This window comes from Emys orbicularis, chromosome 4 (genome assembly GCF_028017835.1).
Source record: "Emys orbicularis isolate rEmyOrb1 chromosome 4, rEmyOrb1.hap1, whole genome shotgun sequence".
Classification (NCBI taxonomy): Eukaryota; Metazoa; Chordata; order Testudines; family Emydidae; genus Emys; species Emys orbicularis.
In genome coordinates, this window is record NC_088686.1 from 12,770,282 (window position 1) to 12,792,558 (window position 22,277).

Below are 22,277 nucleotides of genomic sequence, written 5' to 3' on the forward strand. Positions count from 1 at the left end.
GAGAAAGTTGAGAGGGGAAGGAGGCGGCTCAGGGCCTTGTCTCTCCTGCGCAGGAACTGCCCTTGTCCCAGCAGCTGGGCTGCGAGCAGCTTAGTAGTAGTAGCTAAGATCATGTGTAGTAGTATTTTTGCCTACGTTGTGTGTGTGGAGCCTTTTCTTCCCTGACATGGTGCAAAGGCAGAGGGAGCAATGGCGACCTGACACACGGAGGGGCTGAGGAAGAGCAGGAGGCAGCCAAAGCGGGAAGGAAAAGGAGGTAGTAGCTGCTTCTTGCCCAGATCTCCAAGGGCCCATTTGTCCCCAGCAAGGACCCCTTTTCAGCACTTCTCGCTGTCCCCTTCAGCTGCACACACAGGGCAGCAAGTGGGGCTCGGAGGCTTCCTGTGGAGGGAATGCTTTAGGGATGTAAAGAGGTGGGTGTGCTCGTAGGGTGGAGGGGTGTGTGTAAACAATGTGGAGGGGTGTGTTTAATAATCTTCCCTATGCTTATAACTGAATTATGTTCTCCCAAGATCAAGATGTTTCCTTTTAATAAATCCACATGTATGCAGATGTGTGTCTGATCATCTTCCTTCTCTTGTTTTCTAGCTTTTTTCTGTATAACTGGGGTCAAGAGAAATCTTTGAGCTGGAATCCCTCAAATAACCTTCAAAGATGAAGGTAAGTTTGTCCAGGTCCTGAGATGAGGAGTAGGGGAAGCATTTGTGCTCTTTCTCTTCTCCCTGCACCAATCACCTTATTGTCTTAATTTTTAATCAATGTATCTTCGTTGAACAACAGCAGAATAAAGTTGGCTGTGGAAATCAGCACATGTTGAATGGAATGAAATCCCATTTCTTCTCTCTCACTGAAGGGCAGCTCAAGCCAATCCCTCACCTATGCAGTAACACCACTTTGGAAACATAGGATGCCTTTGACTTGTTGTCATTTGGAGTACTATCTTTAAATGCTTCCTGTGTTGGCTGTAGCTTTTGTGAGTTTGCAAAACCACAGCTGTTGTCCTTCCTTAGCAGTTTCAGTTTTTCCAGAGCAAAGGCTTAACAATTGCAGGGTAAGTCACATGGAGGGAAACACTTCTTAGATGCAGAGACGAGCAAAAAATAGTTGATTATTTGTGTTCATTATCAACACAAAATATTTCATTGCATGTATTGATTTCCTATTTTACTGTAGCTTGTTTTTTTAATATAGTAACTTAGCATAAGTTTATTGATCATTGTAAAAGTCAAATAAAGAAAATAAAATGTAAATTAATAATGCCCAGGTACACACACAAATGTTCTTGAAAATGATAAACTTGCACATGTTTTGGGGGGAAAATAAATCTTAACAAAGACCTTTCAAGGAAGAAAAATAACATTTAATATACTTGTTTGAAAGATAACAGCAAACTTTTCTGTAGCTCTTTTGCTGTTTTTCCTTCAGAAAATCTGATGTAGAGAACACCATAGAACACTTTTTTTTTCTCATTGAAACAACAGAAATCTAAGATATTTTTAAGTACATAAAGGTTATGGTTATTGTATAAATTTTGAAATTGCAATTGTCTGAAATGCAGCTGCATTCAAAATGAAATATCACTTTCATATTGTATTGTTTATAGCAATGTACTGAACTTATCTTCATCCTTCTATTTCTTTCCCCCTCCGTTTGTAAGCATATGCTTCAGTTCTCTTTGAGGTTATTGAACTGGTATTTCTGAGACAACAGTCAGACTGATAAAATTGGGGGGGTGGGGGTCAAGATTCCTGGAGCAAAACATATATCAGTAAACTCAGTGTGATGTAATCTTTTTAGCCAGCCCAATATGCTGAAATTTACTGGCAAAGCTGATTTATTTCTTCGGATCATGATGATTTGTGTATGCTGCAAAATAGTGCTATAAACCATAACCATTGGCCCATTCTTACTCATTTTTCATCAGTTACTTAAGTTCCTTTTAAAAAAAAAAGTTGCTATTTTAAATAGTATTTCTGCACTTAAATGACTATTAGTACATTCTTGCAAAATGGGGACATGAAAATAATTGTGTAGGAAAAATGTGTACCACTCACTTTTCTTACACTGTCTGTTTGAAGTTGTCTGTTTTGTTTAGAAACAATTCCTGTGCAATGAAACTTTAAATATGGTTAAAATATTATGCACAGCACCTTGGTAAAAATGTGTATATTTGGGGGGAAAAAACACTTCGCATGTTCCACAGACTTAATTGGAGCAAAATCAAGGGCCACTATTAGGAAAGAGTTGACGTTCTAGATTTTAGCATATGTCAGATCTTATTGTAAAGAAAGATTAGGCTCTCTGCAATATTGGGAAGCAACATAAACCATCATTTATGACCTAATTAAGAAATGGTCAATAGGACTAAAAGCTTGGATGTATATTTGAATATATGATGATGCAACTGTAAAGACAGTAATTATTATTATTATTTTAACAAAATACACTTTTGTAAAATATAAGACTAAACCTTGTTCTAATTTATTCTCCTTTTGTTAGGCAGCAGATGAGCCTGCCTACCTGACAGTGGGAACTGATGTCAGTGCCAAGTACCGTGGTGCCTTTTGTGAGGCAAAGATTAAGACAGTGAAAAGGCTGGTGAAAGTCAAGGTAGGGTTAATGACATTAGTGCTATTGCATTCCTTGTTTTTTTATTAGAAAATATATTAAAAGGGTTGTCAAGGAAAATCATACCCCTTAAAATTAGTGTGTGGTTATACAAAGTTGTAGACATTTCTTGGGAAGATTTTTTTTTTTTTAAAGTAATTCTATATTGGTGCAATTATGTTTGTTATATCTAAAAAATAATTCTTTTCAAGGGTACTAGCATAAAAATAATTCTTAAAATAAGTTTATCTGCTCTTGCTACTTTATTTCTCATTTGCAGTTATAACCTTCTGTTTGTGACTGTCACTTCCACAGTAATCAATGTTGATGGCATAAATAGAGCATTATGGCTTTAGGTGAGCAATAAGAACTAGGAGCAAAGATTCTTCAGAAGCAAAGATTCTATATCATGCAGACATCCTCAGTCTTTTATAGCTAGGAAGCAAAGAGGAGATGAAAATTATTTCCTTTGAACAGTTTTTCAGGATTGTCCAGGAGATGTCTGTTAAATGTAAACAACTGTTTTAAAACTGTTTCAAAGCAGCAAGTTCTAGCTGTATGAAATTTCTGTGCAATGTCTTTCCGAGGCAAGGATTGTGCTAAAACTTAGTGTATGTTGATACAGGAGGAAACTTTTTATTGTTTTGGCATTCCTTCTAAATTGCTTTTTTTTTTCTCCTTTTTTTAACACTCTTTTATAAAAGATGGAGATCAAGAATGAAACGGTCCAAACATACATGTTTACACAGCATGCAGAGTAGATCCAAAAATTTACTTTCCACTTTGTTCCTACTTCCTACCTTCTAGCCTAGCATTCAGGACACTGTATATGAGCTACTACAGTGACAAAAAAATTAGATTAAATCAGTTCTTTTTTGGTACACATCTTAGTTTCTATGTGCTTTTGTACTTTGGCTGTTCTGTTTGATCTATCTGTCTGGGTGCTTATATGGACCTCATCGCTTTATATCAAAGTACCTTCCCTGAATTTCAAAACAAATCTCTTCTTCCCTTGTCACCAACAAGCAAATTATGGGATTTTGGTGGCGCTTTTTAAAATCTGTTTGAATGAGGGTATTGTTGTGGAAAGCAGTGGTTTCCACCTTTTTGATCTGCACTGGTCCACAGACTATTTAGATTATTTTTATATGTGAGTTTTTTCCCCTTTGATCATGGTTAGGGCCTTGAATACTCCACTGTACGGTCCCTGGGATCTCTAATGTTGCTGCTGCTATCTCATTTACATTTTAAAATTTGACATTTTTAATTAGTTAAGCCTGATCTTGCAGTTAGGTGCATGTGGGCACATCTTGTGCCTATGCCAAGTCCATTGAGTTCAGTAGGGCTTTTCACAAGCACATGAGTCTGCCTGCATGCACCTTAAATAAGAAAATGAATAATACATATGTCTTCATGTTCATGTTTTAGTGTACCACAGATTTTTATATTGACAAAGAATAACTACGTTGTATACGTTTTTTGGGAGGAATTTGGAGAGTTTGGTAGATGCAAAGGGAGTAGTTTTGACTCTTGGCCACTGCAGAAATGTGGGAAGCATTTTGGAATTGTAGGATAAATGCATTAGCTAGATGTTTCTGTTAAAATGATCAGCAGTAAAATAATTAACAATGTTGACATCCTACATTCATCTTTAAGTTTCAAAGTTAACAGTCCATGGAAATGAATGACCCAGTTTACGTTTCTTAAAGTTCCTGTTTGCAGTCTCTCTGCAGGAAGTGGCAAACATCAATCCGGGTTTTTGTTTTTTTTTTTTTTGAGCTCTGCAAATCCATGGAACATTTTTGTGGATTGCAGATTGAAAATGGATGCAAATTTTATATCTAGAATCCTGGAAATCTGTGGATATCCGCTTTATATCCGGGGATCATTTTTGTGGATCTGATGCAGATACAAATTTTGTATCCACACACGGGTCTCCATATTTTCAAGGTTGTCTTCACAACCACGAGAGCTGAACCAATAACTTTTGTGGAAGGAAAACTTAGGTCTTATGTACACAGTAACTGGAATTAAAAAAACTTAATTGGTTTAAATTCACAACTTTAGTGTGTGTGTCTGTGTGTGGGCACTCTAAAGAATGTCCAAATACTGACTTGTACCAAAATAACTAAAGGTGTGAATTACAACTGATTTTAGTTATTTTGGTTCCTGTTACCATGTAGACAAGCCCTCTGCAGCAAAGAGTAGATTCTGCAGGAAATTCTCTGCCCTGGAAATACAGTGGCTTTGTTAATAGTGAATGCTACAGATGATGTGAGAGAAGTATAACTCTTAAGCCTCTAGCCTAGTGGCCCATTGCAGGAAAAGCCAGGATTGTGTTATTGTCCAAGCTCATAATTGTATAAAAAATTGTAAAAAAAAATTTTATTGGTATGACTGAGATTCGATTTAGGTGAGATATCCTCTTAACTACTAACTGATTCATCAAGTTGGGTATTGAATGCATGGTATTTACTTGGTAATTCAGATGGCACCTGGGCTCCTTGTAAATTCAAACACTGTCATATTGTTTGTACTAAATAATGTTAGTGATTTTGATAGATAAGGGTTTGTATTTTTTAACTTTTTAGATGTTGTCATAAGGATTGTTGTGCATGCTTTTTGGAAGTATGAAAGTAAAATGTATATATCCGTTTCTAAAATATTTTTCAGGTGATCCTGAAACAGGATAACTCAGCTCAGTTAGTGCAAGATGACCAAGTAAAAGGACCTTTAAGAGTATGTATACAGCATGTTTTTCAAATGTACAATTAAATTGTAATTATTTTAAATTTAGACACTTTAGACATTGACATTTAGACATTGAGCATCTAATGCACAGTCTGTTGAAGTCAATGGAAAAACTTCCATTGGCTTCCATGGGCTGCGGATCAGGCCCTCAATGAGTAATTATCATTATTAGCTAATATTTTAGTTTTTAAAAGATGTTTATCCCTATCCCTATGCCTTTGACATAGTTAGTTTTGTATGGAAATGTTATTGCAGGCAAGACTATTTTTGTAAATACGTTAGACATAAATTGGGAAATGTCAACTATGTCAAGCAAAATGGGGGGAGGGATAGCTCAGTGGTTTGAGCATTGGCCTGCTAAACCCAGGTTGTGAGTTCAATCATTGAGGGGGCCACTTAGGGATCTGGGGCAAAATCAGTACTTGGTCCTGCTAGTGAAGGCAGGGGGCTGGACTCGATGACCTTTCAAGGTCCCTTCCAGTTCTAGGAGATAGGATATCTCCATTAATTTATTTATTTAAAATACAGACATTAGACAGGAGTAAACAAGATGTATATTCAGTTCACTCAGGAGCTGCTAGAACAGGTGACTAATATAAAATACTCAATGCAGAAATGGCCTTACACTGGGTAGCCCTTATTTATTTGCTTGGGGTTTTTGCCTTTCCCTTGTCCTTACCTCCTCTGCTGCTACCTCAAAGGCACTAGTAAATGCTGTTGTCAAAATCTGGACCAAGTTCAGAAACTCTGTTGTATTGTCCAGTTGACAGTGAAGCGTATCTACTTGATGTTTGAGTTCAAAGAGTAAATGTATGTAATAACACAGGCTTTATTTTCTTATCCTATACACACATATACCACTACTAATACTGTTAAAATGTTGGATTAGTGGTTTAGATCTTGAATTTGAATAAAATTTATGACTACCGCAGCAGCTGCACCTTTCCCCTTTGAACGTTCCAAGTTGGCCCAGACGATTACAGCACCTCTCAGGTTTGGTGTGTCCACCCCTCTGTATATAGAGACAGAGGGCCAAATTTGATTAGTGCTGTGACCACATGGGTCAGCTCGCAACACTCAATGCGGGGAGCTGAGCCCAGCCCAATAGGATAGGACCCATTGCTGTGGAGTGAGTGTGGGGTGGGCTCACTGTCCGAGCCCTCCATTCTCCCCCCACGTCCATGACATATCCTTGTTTTCCTGCACCTCTGCCATGATATTTATTAACATTTATAATAAAAATAAATGGTAGCCTTACCTTTTGTTATAATACAAAAGTCACAGTAGGGATCCCAGTATGCTAATTTCACTGCCCACTGCTAACTAAAACCAACTCAGAATAAAATGTGATTTGGCTAATGATTTTTCACTTCGGAGGCTATGTAACCATTGCATGCATTTCACAAGGGTAGTGAAACTTAAATGAGTCTCTTCCCTGCCAACCCCTCCCCCCAAATCTTTCTGGAAGAATTGGTATGTTTACCTCCAGTGTATGAATCTGGGATTATAAGTGTATATAACATAATAATTTTGAAGTATTTTATATTGCAGGTTGGTGCAATGGTTGAAACTAAGATGCCTGATGGATCCTTTCAAGAAGCTGTTATCAACAAATTGACAGATGCCAGCTGGTATACTGTAGGTGAGTAACTATGTAACTTATGGGTTTTAATGTTGGTACCATATATTGGTTTAAACTGGTCCATTGGTTTAAACTGGTTTTGTATTCAAGGCACGGTACAGGATTTAAGATCTGGCTCTGTTAGACTTTTGGTGTGACCTTTGGCAAATCACTTAACTCTCTCTCTGTTTCATCTCCATTTTACAACTAAGAAAACAATCATTGCATGCTTTATAGAGGTGTTCGAGAGACCAGGTGGGTGAGGTAATACATTTTATTGGACCCACTTCTGTTGGTGAGAGAGAGAAGTTTTCAAGCTTACACAGAGCTCTTCACAGGTGTTGTAAGGATAAATTCATTGTCTGGTGCTCAAATAGTATAGTTATGAGTGCCTATGGATTTTGATACCTTGCTTGTATGATCAAGCTTCAGTTGGTCAAATAGATGCATATTGATTCAGGTTCACTTCTTGGAAGACAACATTGTTTAATTGCTATTTTGAAAGGACATATTTAAATCCCACTGCTGTCTGAAAATTTTTTTACCTACTGTTGTTACAAGTGACTACAAAGATTAGTGGAAAAACATTCTGTATATTTCTAGTTTGTTTACATGTGATTTTAAGACTTTCTATAGAGAGAATTTCAATTGTTCCCCTGTATACTCAGTCATTTCCCCCTGTTTATGTGGTGGGTTGTGGGTGTTTTACACATTGCAACTAGGGAGAAGAAAACATTCCTAAGCGAATAGAGAAGAGTGTAGTACCTTGAAACCATAATTTTACTCCTTTGTTTGAAATGATTACATTTCATTTTGACAGTGTTTCCTTTAAAGGAACAAATCTTAAAAGGACATGTAGAAGAAGGTTTTGCTTTCATTTTAGGGACAGATAACTGAGATGGTCGTGGGAAATAAATCCAGTAAAATCATGACTAGTCACACAGAATGACGATTCACTGAAACTTGACATCAAGCCATAACTAGGTTCATTGTAGAGATAACTTTATTTATTTTGGATTATTAATAAAAACGCATAGTCTGGTGTCTAGGTGTCTGACACAGTATTAAAAGTATAATGACATAAAAAAACTATCCGCTTCCCCTGAAATCAGAAAATAACTAACTAGAGATGCCAATCAAATAATACAATACTCACTCAAATCAAACACCCTTGCAAATACCAGTCCTTATCGTGTGCCTCCCTCCACCAGAAAAACTGGGGGTAGTGAGGGTTGTATTTCCAGAGCTGTGTGGGTGGTGTGCACCTCTTTACTTAATAGAAACTGTACATATTTCTCCTATGTGTTGCTTTAGAAATTAATTCTTGAATGCTTAAATTCACTGGTCCCATTTCCTTGTCTGTTACCTTTTGCAGTAGTGGTGATGAGATTATTGAAATGCTTTTAACAGAATAGTGAAGAATTTAAAGTAGAGTTTTTTACAGACTAGCATTCACGTGTCTATTATCTTAATTATTAATGTACTCATTTTCTTTGGAGACGAAGAAGCAATGGTTTAGCAGCCCGATTTGGTTTGCATTGAAATATACAGGGGTTTTCATGTTGACTTTAGTGGGAGCGGGATAGGGCCCTAGATGTCCATGATTTAGTACTTTATGTTAATATAATTGTGATCCTATGGATCTGAGCCAGTTAGCTAATTTTAAGTTGACCATCTACACTGCTATTTGTTTTCTGCTTCAGGAATGTAGCATAAGCTGGTGTAATTCAAGATGCATGACTCTAAGTGTGTGCATGCGTGTGCGTGCGCGTGCATGCGTGTGCGCGCACAGTGAGGAGGAGTGTGGGGGAAGGAGTGATAATTTAGGAGTTTAGTTGTGGGAATTAGAGGAGTACTCATCAATTTAGTTCAATACTCTGATTCAACCTAGCAGGCAAAGGACACTGTTGACTTTAACTTTGATTTTTGTTGGCTTAGAGATTTTCTTTCCTATATTGAAGGAAGAAGGAAATAATCTGTTGCACTAACAGTGTTACACTTACTAAATTGATATTTCTGTTCTAAACTCTTATTTTCAGATTAATTGATTTTTAATAAACCTGCATTTTGGGTTGTAACTATTTGTTTTGTCTTTGCCCCAGAAGAATCTAAGTTGGAAAACTGACCCTCCTGCCCCAATTCTCTTCTTCCCTCTCCCCTCCTCCCCCCCTCCCCCCCCCAAAAAAGCGCTTAACAGAGTTAGTTGATGTAAGTGGGAAAGGATTTTTTTGGCTGTCAAATTCTGCAGATGAGTTTTGCATGTGCATGTTTTCAAGTTCTTGGATATAACAACTCAAATTCAAAAATTTACTGTGATGTGCAGGTAGTTTTGAATAAGGAATATAAGAATTGGCCTAATTTAAAGAAATTTTGCCTGGAGTTAACAAATCACTGAATACTTGGTTTCAGAGTAGCACTGAATACTTGCATCATACTGAGCATACATGGTATGATCTTTGCCTTTTTATGTATGTATGAAAGTGCAATGCTTCAAATAGACACATAGAATTGTATATTTAAAGGTATGCAAGTGGTTTCATTTATATATTTGAACTACCTGATGCTTTAAATAAACATTGAGAAGGGAGGATTTACCAGGTAGAGCACAGCAAATGAATAAATTGCCTGCAGAGTGGGAACTCTTAAGTTTTCCTGCAGCAAAAGTTTTACTCCCCCTTAAACCTTCAACTTGTTACTTTAAACATAGGTGTATAAAAATGTTAGCGTTTTGGCATAATTCAGAACGCTGCCCTTTTTAGTATTTAGTTACATGTTATACTTACATACAGTAATATAGAACACTAAATGTATCTAAGGCTGTAAAAGAAAGCTGGAGTTTAAACATAATGCACTTCCAGTTTGTTTAGCTATGTGCCCTTGACTTAAGACCTTCTAAGTCCACTTTTGCGAGTAAATAATAATATATAACGGGCAGGGTAGGCATTTGTCAGTTTACAAACCAGAGGTAAAAGTGACCAAAGTGCATACATTGTGAAGTGTAGATTTCTAATAAAGAAGTTAGTTTACATTTAAAAATAGGGAACTTTGTAGCTCAGGGAAATAGAAATGACATACAACCTTTCATCTCTCGGTCACCAGTTCCAATTTACTGTGGGTTAGTAGTGATCTAAAGATGATGTCTGTACAGTAACTTCTGTGCACTGAGTTGGACTCAGTTTCCTAGTGAATGGTTTTAAGCTATAATATTTAGCACCCTTGTTGGCTGTTTAAACAGATTGACCAAGAACTGGATGGACTTGGGGACCAAACAACCCTTTCACTTGTGGAGTTACTACCAGATCCAGGTCAAGTTTCAGTGGTAGGGCCATGTGGGAAGCTTGCATTGAAATTATCAATGCTTTTCCAGTTCTGATTTATTTTCCTTTTACATGGCATTATTTTCCCAATGATCTGAAAACACTTACGAAGGTAGGTAAGTATTAGCGCCTTTTGAAAGAACAGGACAGCTAATAAGACACATAGATTAAGGCAAAAATTGTCAAAAGTGTCCACTAACTGGGTGTGTCATTTTTCAGGTGTATGTTTTGAGACACCTAGTGCCTTTCTTTAAGCATCACTAGTTATTCTCAGCACATTTGAAAATCTGGACCCATGTTCAGATGGACACACACACACACAAAATTAGTGGACAGTTGAAACAATTTTGGCCTAAATTACTTGCCCGGTGTCCTAAAGTGAGCCAGTCCATTCTGAAAGTGCTCACTGTGTTCCAGCCTTAGTCTCTAGACTAGGCTACTTTGTTGCCCTAATCAGAGATAGTGGCCTTGATATTGATATAGCAACAATGAAGATAAAGCACTTTGTTTTTAGAAATAATTCTCTTAGCTATTAGAATGGTACTGTTCTGCTCTAAATTGATTAACAGGCTGTTCAAAAATGATCAAATGGAGTTTTAGTTTCATAGTTTCTGCCATGGAGCCACCTCTGCATCAAAAATCCTGATCTAGTAATGATGGCACAGCAGAGAAACAGTGATGTTGGAATTTTAAACTGGGGCTTGGAAATGCTTTTGGAATTGGGCTGCTTACCCAAAAGTATAGCTACAGAAAGAAACAGAAGAGATCTGGGTAAAAGTTTAACAGGCTCTAGAAAACACCTCTTTTGCGCACACCAGTCTTTTATCACGCCTCAGTCTCATCATAAAGAAGTGGCAGCAGTTCCAGTACCTTGGAAAACAAGCAGCTAACCTTAATTTTTAAAAAGCTCATTTTAAATAATTACAAATTTGGTGGGGTGTTGCTCTGTTTTTGAAGAGAATTTATAGGCTCAGTATATGCAGTGTGTTACCACTAGGAGATAATTATATAGATTTAAACAGTCTTCAGCCTATCAGATCTGTTTTCATCCAAGTCATTTTGGAACGAAGGCTTATTTTTATAGTGTATTTCATCCACAATGTTCTCCAATATTAACTTGAATATTGAATATTGAAATAGGCCTCTGAAACAATAATAATAAAAAATACACTATATGGTTCTATAGGTGTTTTGCAACAGCTGCCAAAGGCAACATTAAGATGATTATGATGAATTTTGGACCTAGCCCTGAACATTAAAAAATTATATCAAAAAAACATTCTGTAAGAGGAAACTTGTTTCTGTAAATGTGAAGTAGTAACAGAAGTTAAAAACAGTGTCTTAGGGCAGATCTTCACTACCCGCCCGGATCGGCGGGTAGAAATCGATCTCTCGGGGATCGATTTATCGTGTCTCATCTAGACGCGATAAATCGATCCCTGAATTGACACGCGTACTCCACCTCGTCAGGAGGAGTAAGCGGCGTCGATGGGGGAGCCGCGGCGGTCAATTTGCCGCCGCCCTCACAGCGGGGTAAGTCGAATAGGATACTTCGACTTCAGCTATGCTATTCGCGTAACTGAAGTTTGCGCATCTTACATCGACCCCACCCCCTAGTGTAGACCAGCCCTGAGTATGAAAGACCATTTGTTTCTTGTTCAGAGACCTCAGTGAAATGCTTTTGTACTCGCTCTGTCTTGTGGTGTTGGCTTACCTTCAGGGTGTGCTCTTATGCATGCTCAGTTAAGAGTTGTTCATGTCCGTCCTTTTGCTCTCTTTCAAGGAATGTTCACTGGGGTGCGTGTGTGTGTGTGTGTGTGTGTGTGTGTGTATATATAATACATATACATATATATTTTAGGCTAGAAGTCAGTACTGGTCTATTAAAAATCCAGAATGAGTTGTTCATGAAGCTCCTAATGATGATTTCTTCTCCTTCCTCTCCCTTTCCTAGTGCCCAGGTACGTTATCTGAGTTCCATCAGGTCAGGAAGTGAAAAAATGTACATGTTCTTTATTCTGGATGTCTTGTGCTACTTTTGTATACTTCTGTAAAGTACTGAAGTGGCTTGAGTCACCAGATAAAGCCCTCTAGTGGGAAGCAATAATTGCAACCATTAGACAAGCAACTAAACTACTGCTGTTATAGTAGCCTTTTTTGTAATAGGGAGTAGAAGGACAGTGTATTCCTTGTGGCCCATTTATTCTCTGTCAGTATATATACCTTTCTGGTGACAGAATCCTCAAGAAAATTTAACACAATCTATAGGCCTAGATTTTGGGCTTAAAAGGGCAGTTTAGGTTAGACATTATGAAAAGCTTCCTACTGTTGGGGTGGTTAAGCACTGGAATAAATGCCTAGGGAGGTTGTGGAATCTCCATCATTGGAGATTTATAAAAGCAAGTTAGACAAACACCTGTCAGGGATGGTCAAGATAATGCTTAGTCCTACCTTGAGTGCAGGAGACTGGACTAGATGACCTCTCGAGGTCCCTTCCAGTCCTACAATTCTGTGATTTCTTTTAAAAAGTTGTTTGAATGTATAACTTATCCTTATCTGCAATTTTAAAACAAAAAATGCAACAACACACATTTGACCTTTTTCTTAGCTATTCTAATACGGAAGGATTGTGGGGTTGGTTTGTTTTTTGCAGGGAAAGTGGAGTGGAGAGGAAGGCAGGATGTTGGTTTATTATTTTTCAATAATCTCACACATTACTGCTAATTCTAACTTTATTTTTCTGCCTCCCATCTTCAGTGAGAAAGATTTGCATTTATAGCAACTTTCAGCAGGATTTGTCCTCCACAGTTAGGCCCTTTTATGCAGTCCAGAGTAGAAGGAAACATAAATCGTTGGGTTGTGGCAGCTGTGGTCTTCAGGCTTTATCTGAAGCACTTCACGTAAGGGCAGTCATGTCTTTCTACTTTTTATAGTTTGTCTTAATCTGTTAGAAAACCATTTATTAAAAATGATTATATTCTTCTTTCTTCTTTCCAACTATGCATAACACATCCAAATCAAGCACATGCAGACTATCTTGGCTGTGATAGCGTGTAGTATAGATGTACAGACACTCTTTCCTTAACCTGTGTATTATATAATTTTAACAGTAGCTTTAATAAAAAAAATTAAATCCCACTTAGGGTACATTACCGAAAACATGACAGTAATTATCTAGTTCACATCTTCTCCATATTACAGGGACACAGTCAACTTGAAATCTGGTCATTCTCAAAAAGAGTTTCAAATAGTCTCAGATACTAAACATGCCCTGAGTCCCCCTGCTAACTCTTTGATTTACATTCACATTTACCTATCTTTAAAACATTTTTTTTCTTTTAATGCTATGTGAAAGACCCATACTAACAGGGAAGGCTGACTTAGTTCTCGTCCCCCACTACTATTTTGAACCAAGTTTGTAAAATGTTATAGCCATGGTCAGCTAAGTGTTTCCATGCCAAATGCCATGGCTGGCTGTCTTCTAACCTGGTTTGACCAGTCCTCCTTCCTCACAGCATCATGTATAGTGAGACATCCCAGATGCATTATGCCATGTGCTGCTATGTGTGTATGTCACCCAGGAATTGTAAGCCTTATTAAGGTACCATGGGAAAATTGCCCAGCTTGCACTTATACAAATGGTTAGGCAGCATGTAGCTGGACAAACATAGATGTGATGACAGGAAGGCTTCTTTATGGACACAAAGTGAACAGTTACTTGTAACTGGTTAAGTTGATAGTGCCTCTAACTGGTTATAAACTAATGTTTTTGGTGTGTTTTTGTTTGGTATTGTGACTGAGTATAAAGGGGAAATGGTGAAACACATGGTTCTGCAAAGTGCTTTTGAATATGCAAAGTAAACAAAGTGTGTGTGGGGGGGGAAATAGATTTTTTTCCCCACTAATCTTTGTTAATTTTTTTTTTTTACTATTGTTATGAGTATCATCCAAGTAAAAGCAATTTCAGATTGAAGTTATTGTTTTGTTTAAGTTGACAGTGTCCTTACAAACAATCTCAAAGAAGTTCAGTTTTTTCACTTTTACAGTTCCTCTGATCTCTAGAATAATCTGTTCCCCCTTTTTTTGTATGGTACTGTCTGTAGACTAGTGCAGTGCAGACCTTCCTCTTGCTTTTGATAAGAACTCACTTGTAGAGTTGGCTTGATACTGAATGAAGCCCAGTTTTGCATTCAACAGGTATACTTTTGGATTGTATAGCTCTTGAACAATCAATATTGCCTCTACAGGTGAAGAAATAAGAATACACTTTTTTTGTAACAAAAAATTGATTTGAAATCTTAAAATGCCACTGTTAGGTACTATAGCATTTTGTAAGGTCACAAATTGTGACATTGTCAATTAGTTACTGAAAACAAATGCATATTCCATGTTGGGAAAACAAAAAGGTACCATGTTATTTCCCTATTAATAGCAGTACCTATTTTTGCTGGGTCTTTTTAAGTTCTTTTGCCATGCCCATTACCATGGTGTCAAAATGCCACTGAGCCAGCAGAATTGTTGCAGGCTGTCCTGTCGCTTGATATTCAGGGAGTCCTTAATTTGTGGATCCTCGATGCTGTACTCTGAAAAGGCTATTTTTAAACCTTTAAGATCTGTATTAAAAGTTCATGTTTAGGGAGACTTTAATTTGAAGAATGCTGCATATGAAGTAGATTAAAAAGAGGAGAGATTAAAATCACAAGGACTGTTTAGTTTAGAAAAAACAGTGAGTGAGAGAGATGGTAGAAGTGAGTGTTTTTTGGTTTGTTTTTAAGGTATTGAGAAGGTCAGATGTGTGCTTCTGTTTACCCTTTACTATAATACATAATTGAGAGGGCACTTGCAATCAAAAGGCAGTGAATTTAGAATTGATAACCTTAAAGATTCTTATGTAATATAATGAATCCATGGAACTTGTTACTGCAGGATATTATTCTGGCCCATAATTTAGTAAAACTCAGTGGAGGATCGGCTAATGTATATAAGTAAGAATAACTTCTGCAATAGAGGGGCTATTCTTTCTCCTACTTCATTGTGTGACCTGATCTCCAGCCGGAGTAGGAAAAAATGTATCCTCATTGTTTAGTATTGCACACTTTGGTGCATTAATGAAAACTTTGTGCTTTCCTCTGAATTATTCATCTATGGTCTCAATTATATGGGCCATTGGTCTGATCCACAAAAAAATCCTTCTGTGGCAGTCCTGTCCTTGTGGGCTAGCATCCTTTGTTTATTCTTATGTTTGTGGAATGATCTGTAAATTATTATATTTACAGAAACTCCTATGTGAGCAAAGGGAATCCCTCATTTTGCCCTCAAAGTAATTTAATAAGTGTGACCCTTTAAAAAAAACATTGCCCCTTTTTTCACGCTCCCTTCCCCCAATTTTTTCCCCCAAAGATCAAACAGTCATCTCTACAGTAGTATTTTAAAGGATTTTGCTTTGGGGTTTGTAAGTAACAATAATGCTGTGGGACACTATTTCCCTCCAGTCTACAACTATTAATTTAGGCTTGTAATAACTGTCTAAAAACATCCTTTGTATTGTGCATCAGATGTGTGGGGGGGATAGCCACAGGTTGGAATAGAGACAGACCTCATAAATCTTTGCGTAGTTTGTTTATATATGTCTGTAGTCAGATTACTTGAACATTAACCATTCTTTCAGTTTGAAAAACTTTCAGTCCTAGGTATGCAGCAACAAAATAAAAATGGAGCTTGTAACTTGGGGCTTTAATTAAATTGAAGGGATCATGCACTCTTAAGCCTGCCATGTATTTCCTCTGCTCCCAGTCAGGGGAATCCCACATGGCTGTTGAACGGACACATTTGGCGCGCCCCCCCCCCCCCCCCCACATACACACACACACTCTCTTTTCCTTAACTCTTAAACCAATTGCTTGGCATGGTAGGGTTCAGAAGGGAGGGTGTGAAATTCATATTTTTCCACCTTTCTTTCCTGAAGTGCAGAGCTAGCTGCTCCAGTTGGCCCGTGTATGGAAGGGAGACGAGGAAAGGAGTGCTGTACAAATAATTGTATCCCTTCAGAGATCCTGGCTTTCCTTCCTACCCTTTTCTTCATGATGGGGGTGGGGGGCGTGTCTTGACTGTCTTAGCCGCACTCTGTTTCAGCTGCTGTTGTTACTGAATGTCCTAGTGCTTGCTCAGTCTGTCTCCTTTGGCAGCTTGCACAGTGAGATTCCCTTTCTGTTGTAAGAGACAAACAGTTGTGCTAGAAGGAGCCACTTTTGTAGCTGGCACCAGGGATTGCAGAGGTGACAAATACCAGGACTTGCAGGGAGAGGACTGCCTGCAGCAAGGCATTAGACAGGAGAGTCTTCCCTTTGTTCAGGTGTGGTGAAAGGGGATGTATGGCTGGGAGGGCTATAGGGGCTGTAGAAAAGGTCTGTAAGAGGTGCGGGGGGACATTCAGATCTCCCTCAACATGTTAATTATCCTCATTTCTTCCACCTGTAAGAGTATGGGAAGAGATTTGCCTCTCTGCCCATGAAAGAGAAATTTGAAGTTCTGAGATAAAGATAAATTAGTTCTGATAACACTTCACTGTCCTATTAGCAGGGAATAGGGATGGATTATTTGTTTCCTGAGCCATGTGTTAAATGAGATGTTTGATCCTAGCCCAGGAAAGACCTTTTTAGCACATTATTTCCTATTTTTGTCACAAGCAGCCTAAGAGGTCTTATTTTTAATTTTTTAATGAAATATACTATATTGTATTATGTACTTATATTTTGCTCAGTATTTAACTTTTGGGATTTTTTGTTCGTGATGGATGTTAAGATGTTGGTCTTCACAGTAAAATGAAAGCTGGGTAGTTAATTGGAGGATTAGTGTAACATGTTTGGGAAGGAAATAGCATTTCTTTTGTACGGCTGCAAAACCTTAAACAATTGAGCATCCTGTACTATCCCCTAAAAATACAACATGGAAGCTCTCTCAGTCATCTGGCTTTAGCCTGGAGTTTCCTTTTTTTCTACATCAAACTTGTTTGAGAGAGATTTTCTTTCTAAAAATCTAGCTTCCAAAATATCAGATAAATTAGGCGTGATTTCTCCCTTGCAGTCCACTATCATGTCTTGCTTGCTGCTGTGGTGAAGTTATCTTATGCTGAACATCAGTGTATTGCCCCTGAAATGATTACTTCTACAAATTCAGCATTTTGACTTCCGTGTAGAATCTGGTGGGAGGAGAAGAGGTGGTGAGGGGCCAAGGCCTTGTTTACACAAATAAAGTAACATTGATTACTGTGGGGGGAAGAAAGAAAGCAAGAAAAGTAAGAAATAATGAAAAAAACAGATAAGATATAATTTGAAAGTCAACGAGCTGTTAACAATCTTAAAAACTACTTTAGAGGTAAAATTCCCTCTTTTGGAAGAAGTTGTGAATTTTATAGTAATAGACAGGCCTGTTAGCCCATCCCTGTAACCAGGAGTAGCACAAGCTATTCTTTATATATCTGCTAGCATACCTGAGTCCATGTATGTAACAGCCTCACTATTATTTTCTAGGTCTCTCCTGGGCATGCGTTACAAATTTAGATGACTTGCTTCTGATTATATGTGATTTTGTGAGGTGAACAAAATGTCCAGTAGGGACTAGAACAAAGATGGCCAGACTACCACGTGTGGGCTTCTAGTTCTCCTCTTATCTGTAGCATAATATTTTATGTAGTAGCAGAAACTTCCATGTGTATTTGTCTGCCCACTAGCAACATTTCCCCAGAGAGTATACAAGTGGACAGTTGCCTGCTTCCTATTTCCCATGGCAACAGAAACAGAGTTGGGAGACTGGCCCAGTTTAAATCAGAAATAATTGGGTGTTTCAACCCAGCTGGGGATGTTGGTTGGGAATGATAACTGGCAGGCAGCCAGTATCTGTGGTCTTTAGTAGTACAGTGTATCGATAAGAGAGATGACAAACCCTGAGACTGGTGCAGCTGGCAGCCTGATTTTTGCAGTGACTTTGAATCCATGTGCTGGAATGTTTGCCTGCTCTTGGGCCAGATCTTGACTATCAGACTTCTTTCCACTTCTGAACCAAAGAACTTAATTTAAGTCCTCAGAGGCATATTCTACAGGATTATTTAATTTATGATTTTGAATAGTAAACTGGCCATTTAGTTACATTTGCAAATCTTGTGCCACTATCTTTGTCTCTGTCTTCATTCTAGTTTTCGATGATGGAGATGAGAGGACGTTGAGACGAACTTCATTGTGCTTGAAGGGGGAGAGACACTTTGCAGAAAGTGAGGTAAGGAGATGTTAACTTTTCTTCAAGCTGGAAAGTAAAAGTCTTTACATTGTGGAAGAATTGCAAGCTGATTTATATTCCCATCTTCTCCTAGACACTTGACCAACTGCCACTAACAAATCCAGAGCACTTTGGAACTCCAGTAATTGGGAAGAAATCCAACAGAGGAAGAAGATCTTCTCTTCCTGTGTGAGTTTTTTATAATTCTATATATGCTACTTTTTTACCTTATTGTCCTTTGCTAAAGTCTGATGACCCTAGAATTTCAATGGGACTATTCATGTGTGCCTAGCAGACAGAATTTGGTCTTAAATGACTAAAAAGAGTGATGTAGGAGGGATGAAACAGTCATTATTTTGTCATGTATTATATTCACAGCATATATTTGAAAACAGCTCATCTTGTCGGGCACTAGCTTTAAAATGTAATCACTTCCAAATTTATGAAAAAAGTTTATCTGGTATATGAGTAAATCTAGGATTTTCAACATGCTTAGGCATTTAAACTGGTAAAACTGTACATACGGAATCTTCAGGTTTGTAAGCTCTTTGGGACAGGAACGCTCTTTGTTCTGTGTTTGTACACACCTAGCACAGTGGAGGCCTGTTCCATGATTGGGGCTCCCAGGTAGTACTGCAGTACAAATACAGTAATTATAGTTGTGAGCACAGAGGGACTTCAGCAAATCAAACTCCTTTTACTTAATTTATGCTCTTTTACTATTTCAGTTTTTTCAAGTTCAACCTTTTGCTTTTAAAAATTAGTTTTAGTGGCCCTAAACCAGTATTTTACTGCTGCTCTTATGAGTTGTATTTCCTCACAATTCTCATCTTCAAATTAAGGCTGTTTTAAAATATTGTATGCTTAATCCTCTAGCACTGAAGATGAAAAAGAGGAAGAAAGTAGTGAAGAGGAAGAGGAAGATAAGAGACGTCTTAATGATGAATTGCTTGGCAAAGTTGTCAGTGTAATTTTTTGTTTGGAGAAGACTGACTGGTATCCGGCTTTGGTAAGTAACAAATGATTGGGATATCCACAGTATAATGCCTTCAGAATACTATGATTTGCTTATTTGGGGGGGTGAAAGGGTGTTCTGAATCTGTGTCAAAGCCCCACTCTTGTCACTTCACACTACAGCTCCTTCCTTCCTCTATACTTGAACCGCACTACTTGCAGACATTGCAGCTCCTGGAGCAAGACTTGGGGATAGCCATCAAACTCAGGACTCCCTAGGCAGCAGGCTCATGCTGAATACATGTTTTGGGGTTGTCATTTTTTGTTTTTACAATTTAGGTGAGCAATAGAAAAATAAATATTCTGAGAAGTATTGACACTTGTATCAGGTTTATGGCTCTGACTTCAGTAAAAAGCGATACTTAAAAAAATCTATATTTTTTTGGTAATATTGATCTTTCAACAAAATCAGATCTATTAAAACTACTACCTGTTGGTAATGTAAAACTACATTTCTAATCCTTTTTCTTTGTTTAAAATTTATAAATGCACGTGTGTGCTCTGCATATTATAGTATATTTAAAAAAAAAAGTTGACAAATTAAACTTTGTTCAGTGACATGAACAGTAGGGATTGGATACTAGAGTGTTTTCATTTGTAAATTGACTTGGAATAGTTCTGGTTACAAATAACATACACAAGAGAAATCTAAAATAATCCTGGTGTTCTATTGCTCTTGTACCTTTAATGTAAGTATGGAGATGTTTCACAGAACTTAAAAAAAAAAAAATTGCTGATGTGCATCAAAGGAAGCTTTAGCAATACATTTTTGTAATTCCTGACTGACTGGTTAAGTGTATGCATATTGTCTCCTTACATCAAGGACAACACCCATTATTATAAACACTTTCATTAGAGTGTTGAATTGGGACATTTTACCCACTGACTCAAATGTTACCTTGTTAGATTTACTGTAGGTAAATGAGTCTGCATTGTATCTGGCTACTTGGTGCTGCTTTTCAGGAACTAACTGGAAAGAGACCATCTATCACATTGGGTTAACTGAATTTTAACACTGATTTTTTTTTTTGGATGCAAGTAGGAAGAAAGATTAATTATATAAACAAATTGTGTTTTTCTGATTCAAGTATGTATCAGTATATTGTACCCTAATAAGTAGATATTGATGACATCTGAGGTGTATGTCAAGATTTATTAAAAGCCTGTCGGTATGTATCTCTTTCAGGACAGTAGATCTCTGTTCATCGAAATATGAAATATAGTATTGTTCATATCTTCTGACTGTTGGTCAGCACTCCATTTTGGTCATTCATTAAGCAAAAATTGTTCTAATATTCTAACTGGGATTAGAAGTCCAGAAACTGTTGTTATCCTCTTAGCGAACCAAGAAATAGGAATCTGTGAATTCAGTCTGATGTGAAATCCTGGCCCCATTGAAGTGAATGACAAAACTCTTATTGACTTCAGTGGAGCCAGGATTTTGCCTGAGAGTGTTAACATTGCTCCAGACCTTAAGAAGCAGTTATAGCTGGAAAACAGACTGTAAAATCATTACCATCATGTTCTTTGTGCATTCAGAGTTGTTTACTTTAGTGACACAAATAAGGTTATTTTTTTCCAAACTACCATGTAATCCTACAGCATTAATACCACTGTGGAGGAGCTCTGGTTGACATTATCAACAGTATTATTTACTTAAGTTCCAGATGTAGAAACTTTAATATTGGGGATCATACATCACCCAGGAAAAAAAGGAAGCTTGCCTTTTGGATCCCAGCTAGGATGACCAGATAACAAGTGTGAAAAATCGGGACGGGGTGGAGGGTAATAGGTAACTATATAAGAAAAAGCCCCCAAAATCGGGATTGTCCCTATAAAATCGGGACATCTGGTCACCCTAATCTCAGCCTTAATATGAAAGAATAGAAGTGGGGAGGGGGGGTATTTTTTTTTTTTTAATCTGAGCAAGTTTTAATCTGAAAAACTATTGTGGAGTAAACATGGAATTCCACAATGCCCTCTTTATAGAATAGCTTTTCAGAGTATAACTGCACTTTTATTATTGACATCGAGGGGGTAAATGATCAAAATTCCTGGGTTGTCACATGAATGTTTATGATGGTGGATATGGTGCTTGTTTGGCAGCTTCTTCATCTTGGTCAAGTATTTATGAAGAAGTTCATTGCTAGACTTTACAACATAAATAAGAGTATACAAAAACCTAATTGCTGTTGCCTTTTCTGAAATTGGAAATAACAATAAAAGAAAGTGGAAAGGATTTATACAGTCTTACTTTTTTTAGCAAGAAGAATAGCAACTCTTGAGAGCAATGTGTTTTATTTGAAACTTCAGGTAATATCTCCCAGCTGTAACGATGACATCACAGTGAAAAAGGACCAGTGTTTAGTTCGATCTTTTGCAGATTCCAAATTGTGAGTAATAGGATTCAGTACTCTTAATAATAGTGTTGGATTGAAAAATGTGTGAACTTGTGACAAATTTTTATGTGGACATTATTCAATTGTACATTAAGAGCTTTCTATACAAAACTTAAGTACAGGATTCTACTTAGTTAAAATTTATAACCAATGACTCATTATTTTCTTGCAACTTAAAATGAAAAAAGGCAAGCGACTTACAACACTATTTTCTACCTATTGCATGCTTAAGATGCACAATTGAGCTAACATATTTGGTGGAGGACAGTGGGGGGGCTTACCAATGTTACTAAGTCA

General features: G+C 37.5%; 1 protein-coding gene across 1 annotated transcript in view; it reads left to right on the top strand.

The window, feature by feature from the left end:
- The window catches only part of ARID4A (AT-rich interaction domain 4A), a 66,241-nt gene that overhangs the window by 907 nt on the left and 43,057 nt on the right, over positions 1–22,277 (top strand). The window contains exons 2-9 of the mRNA XM_065402696.1: positions 589–660; positions 2,500–2,610; positions 5,281–5,346; positions 6,910–7,000; positions 18,488–18,567; positions 18,662–18,756; positions 19,444–19,576; positions 21,895–21,974. Coding sequence (XP_065258768.1) covers positions 655–660; positions 2,500–2,610; positions 5,281–5,346; positions 6,910–7,000; positions 18,488–18,567; positions 18,662–18,756; positions 19,444–19,576; positions 21,895–21,974 — 662 coding nt within the window. The 5' untranslated portion in view covers positions 589–654. The remainder of the gene's footprint in view (positions 1–588; positions 661–2,499; positions 2,611–5,280; positions 5,347–6,909; positions 7,001–18,487; positions 18,568–18,661; positions 18,757–19,443; positions 19,577–21,894; positions 21,975–22,277) is intronic.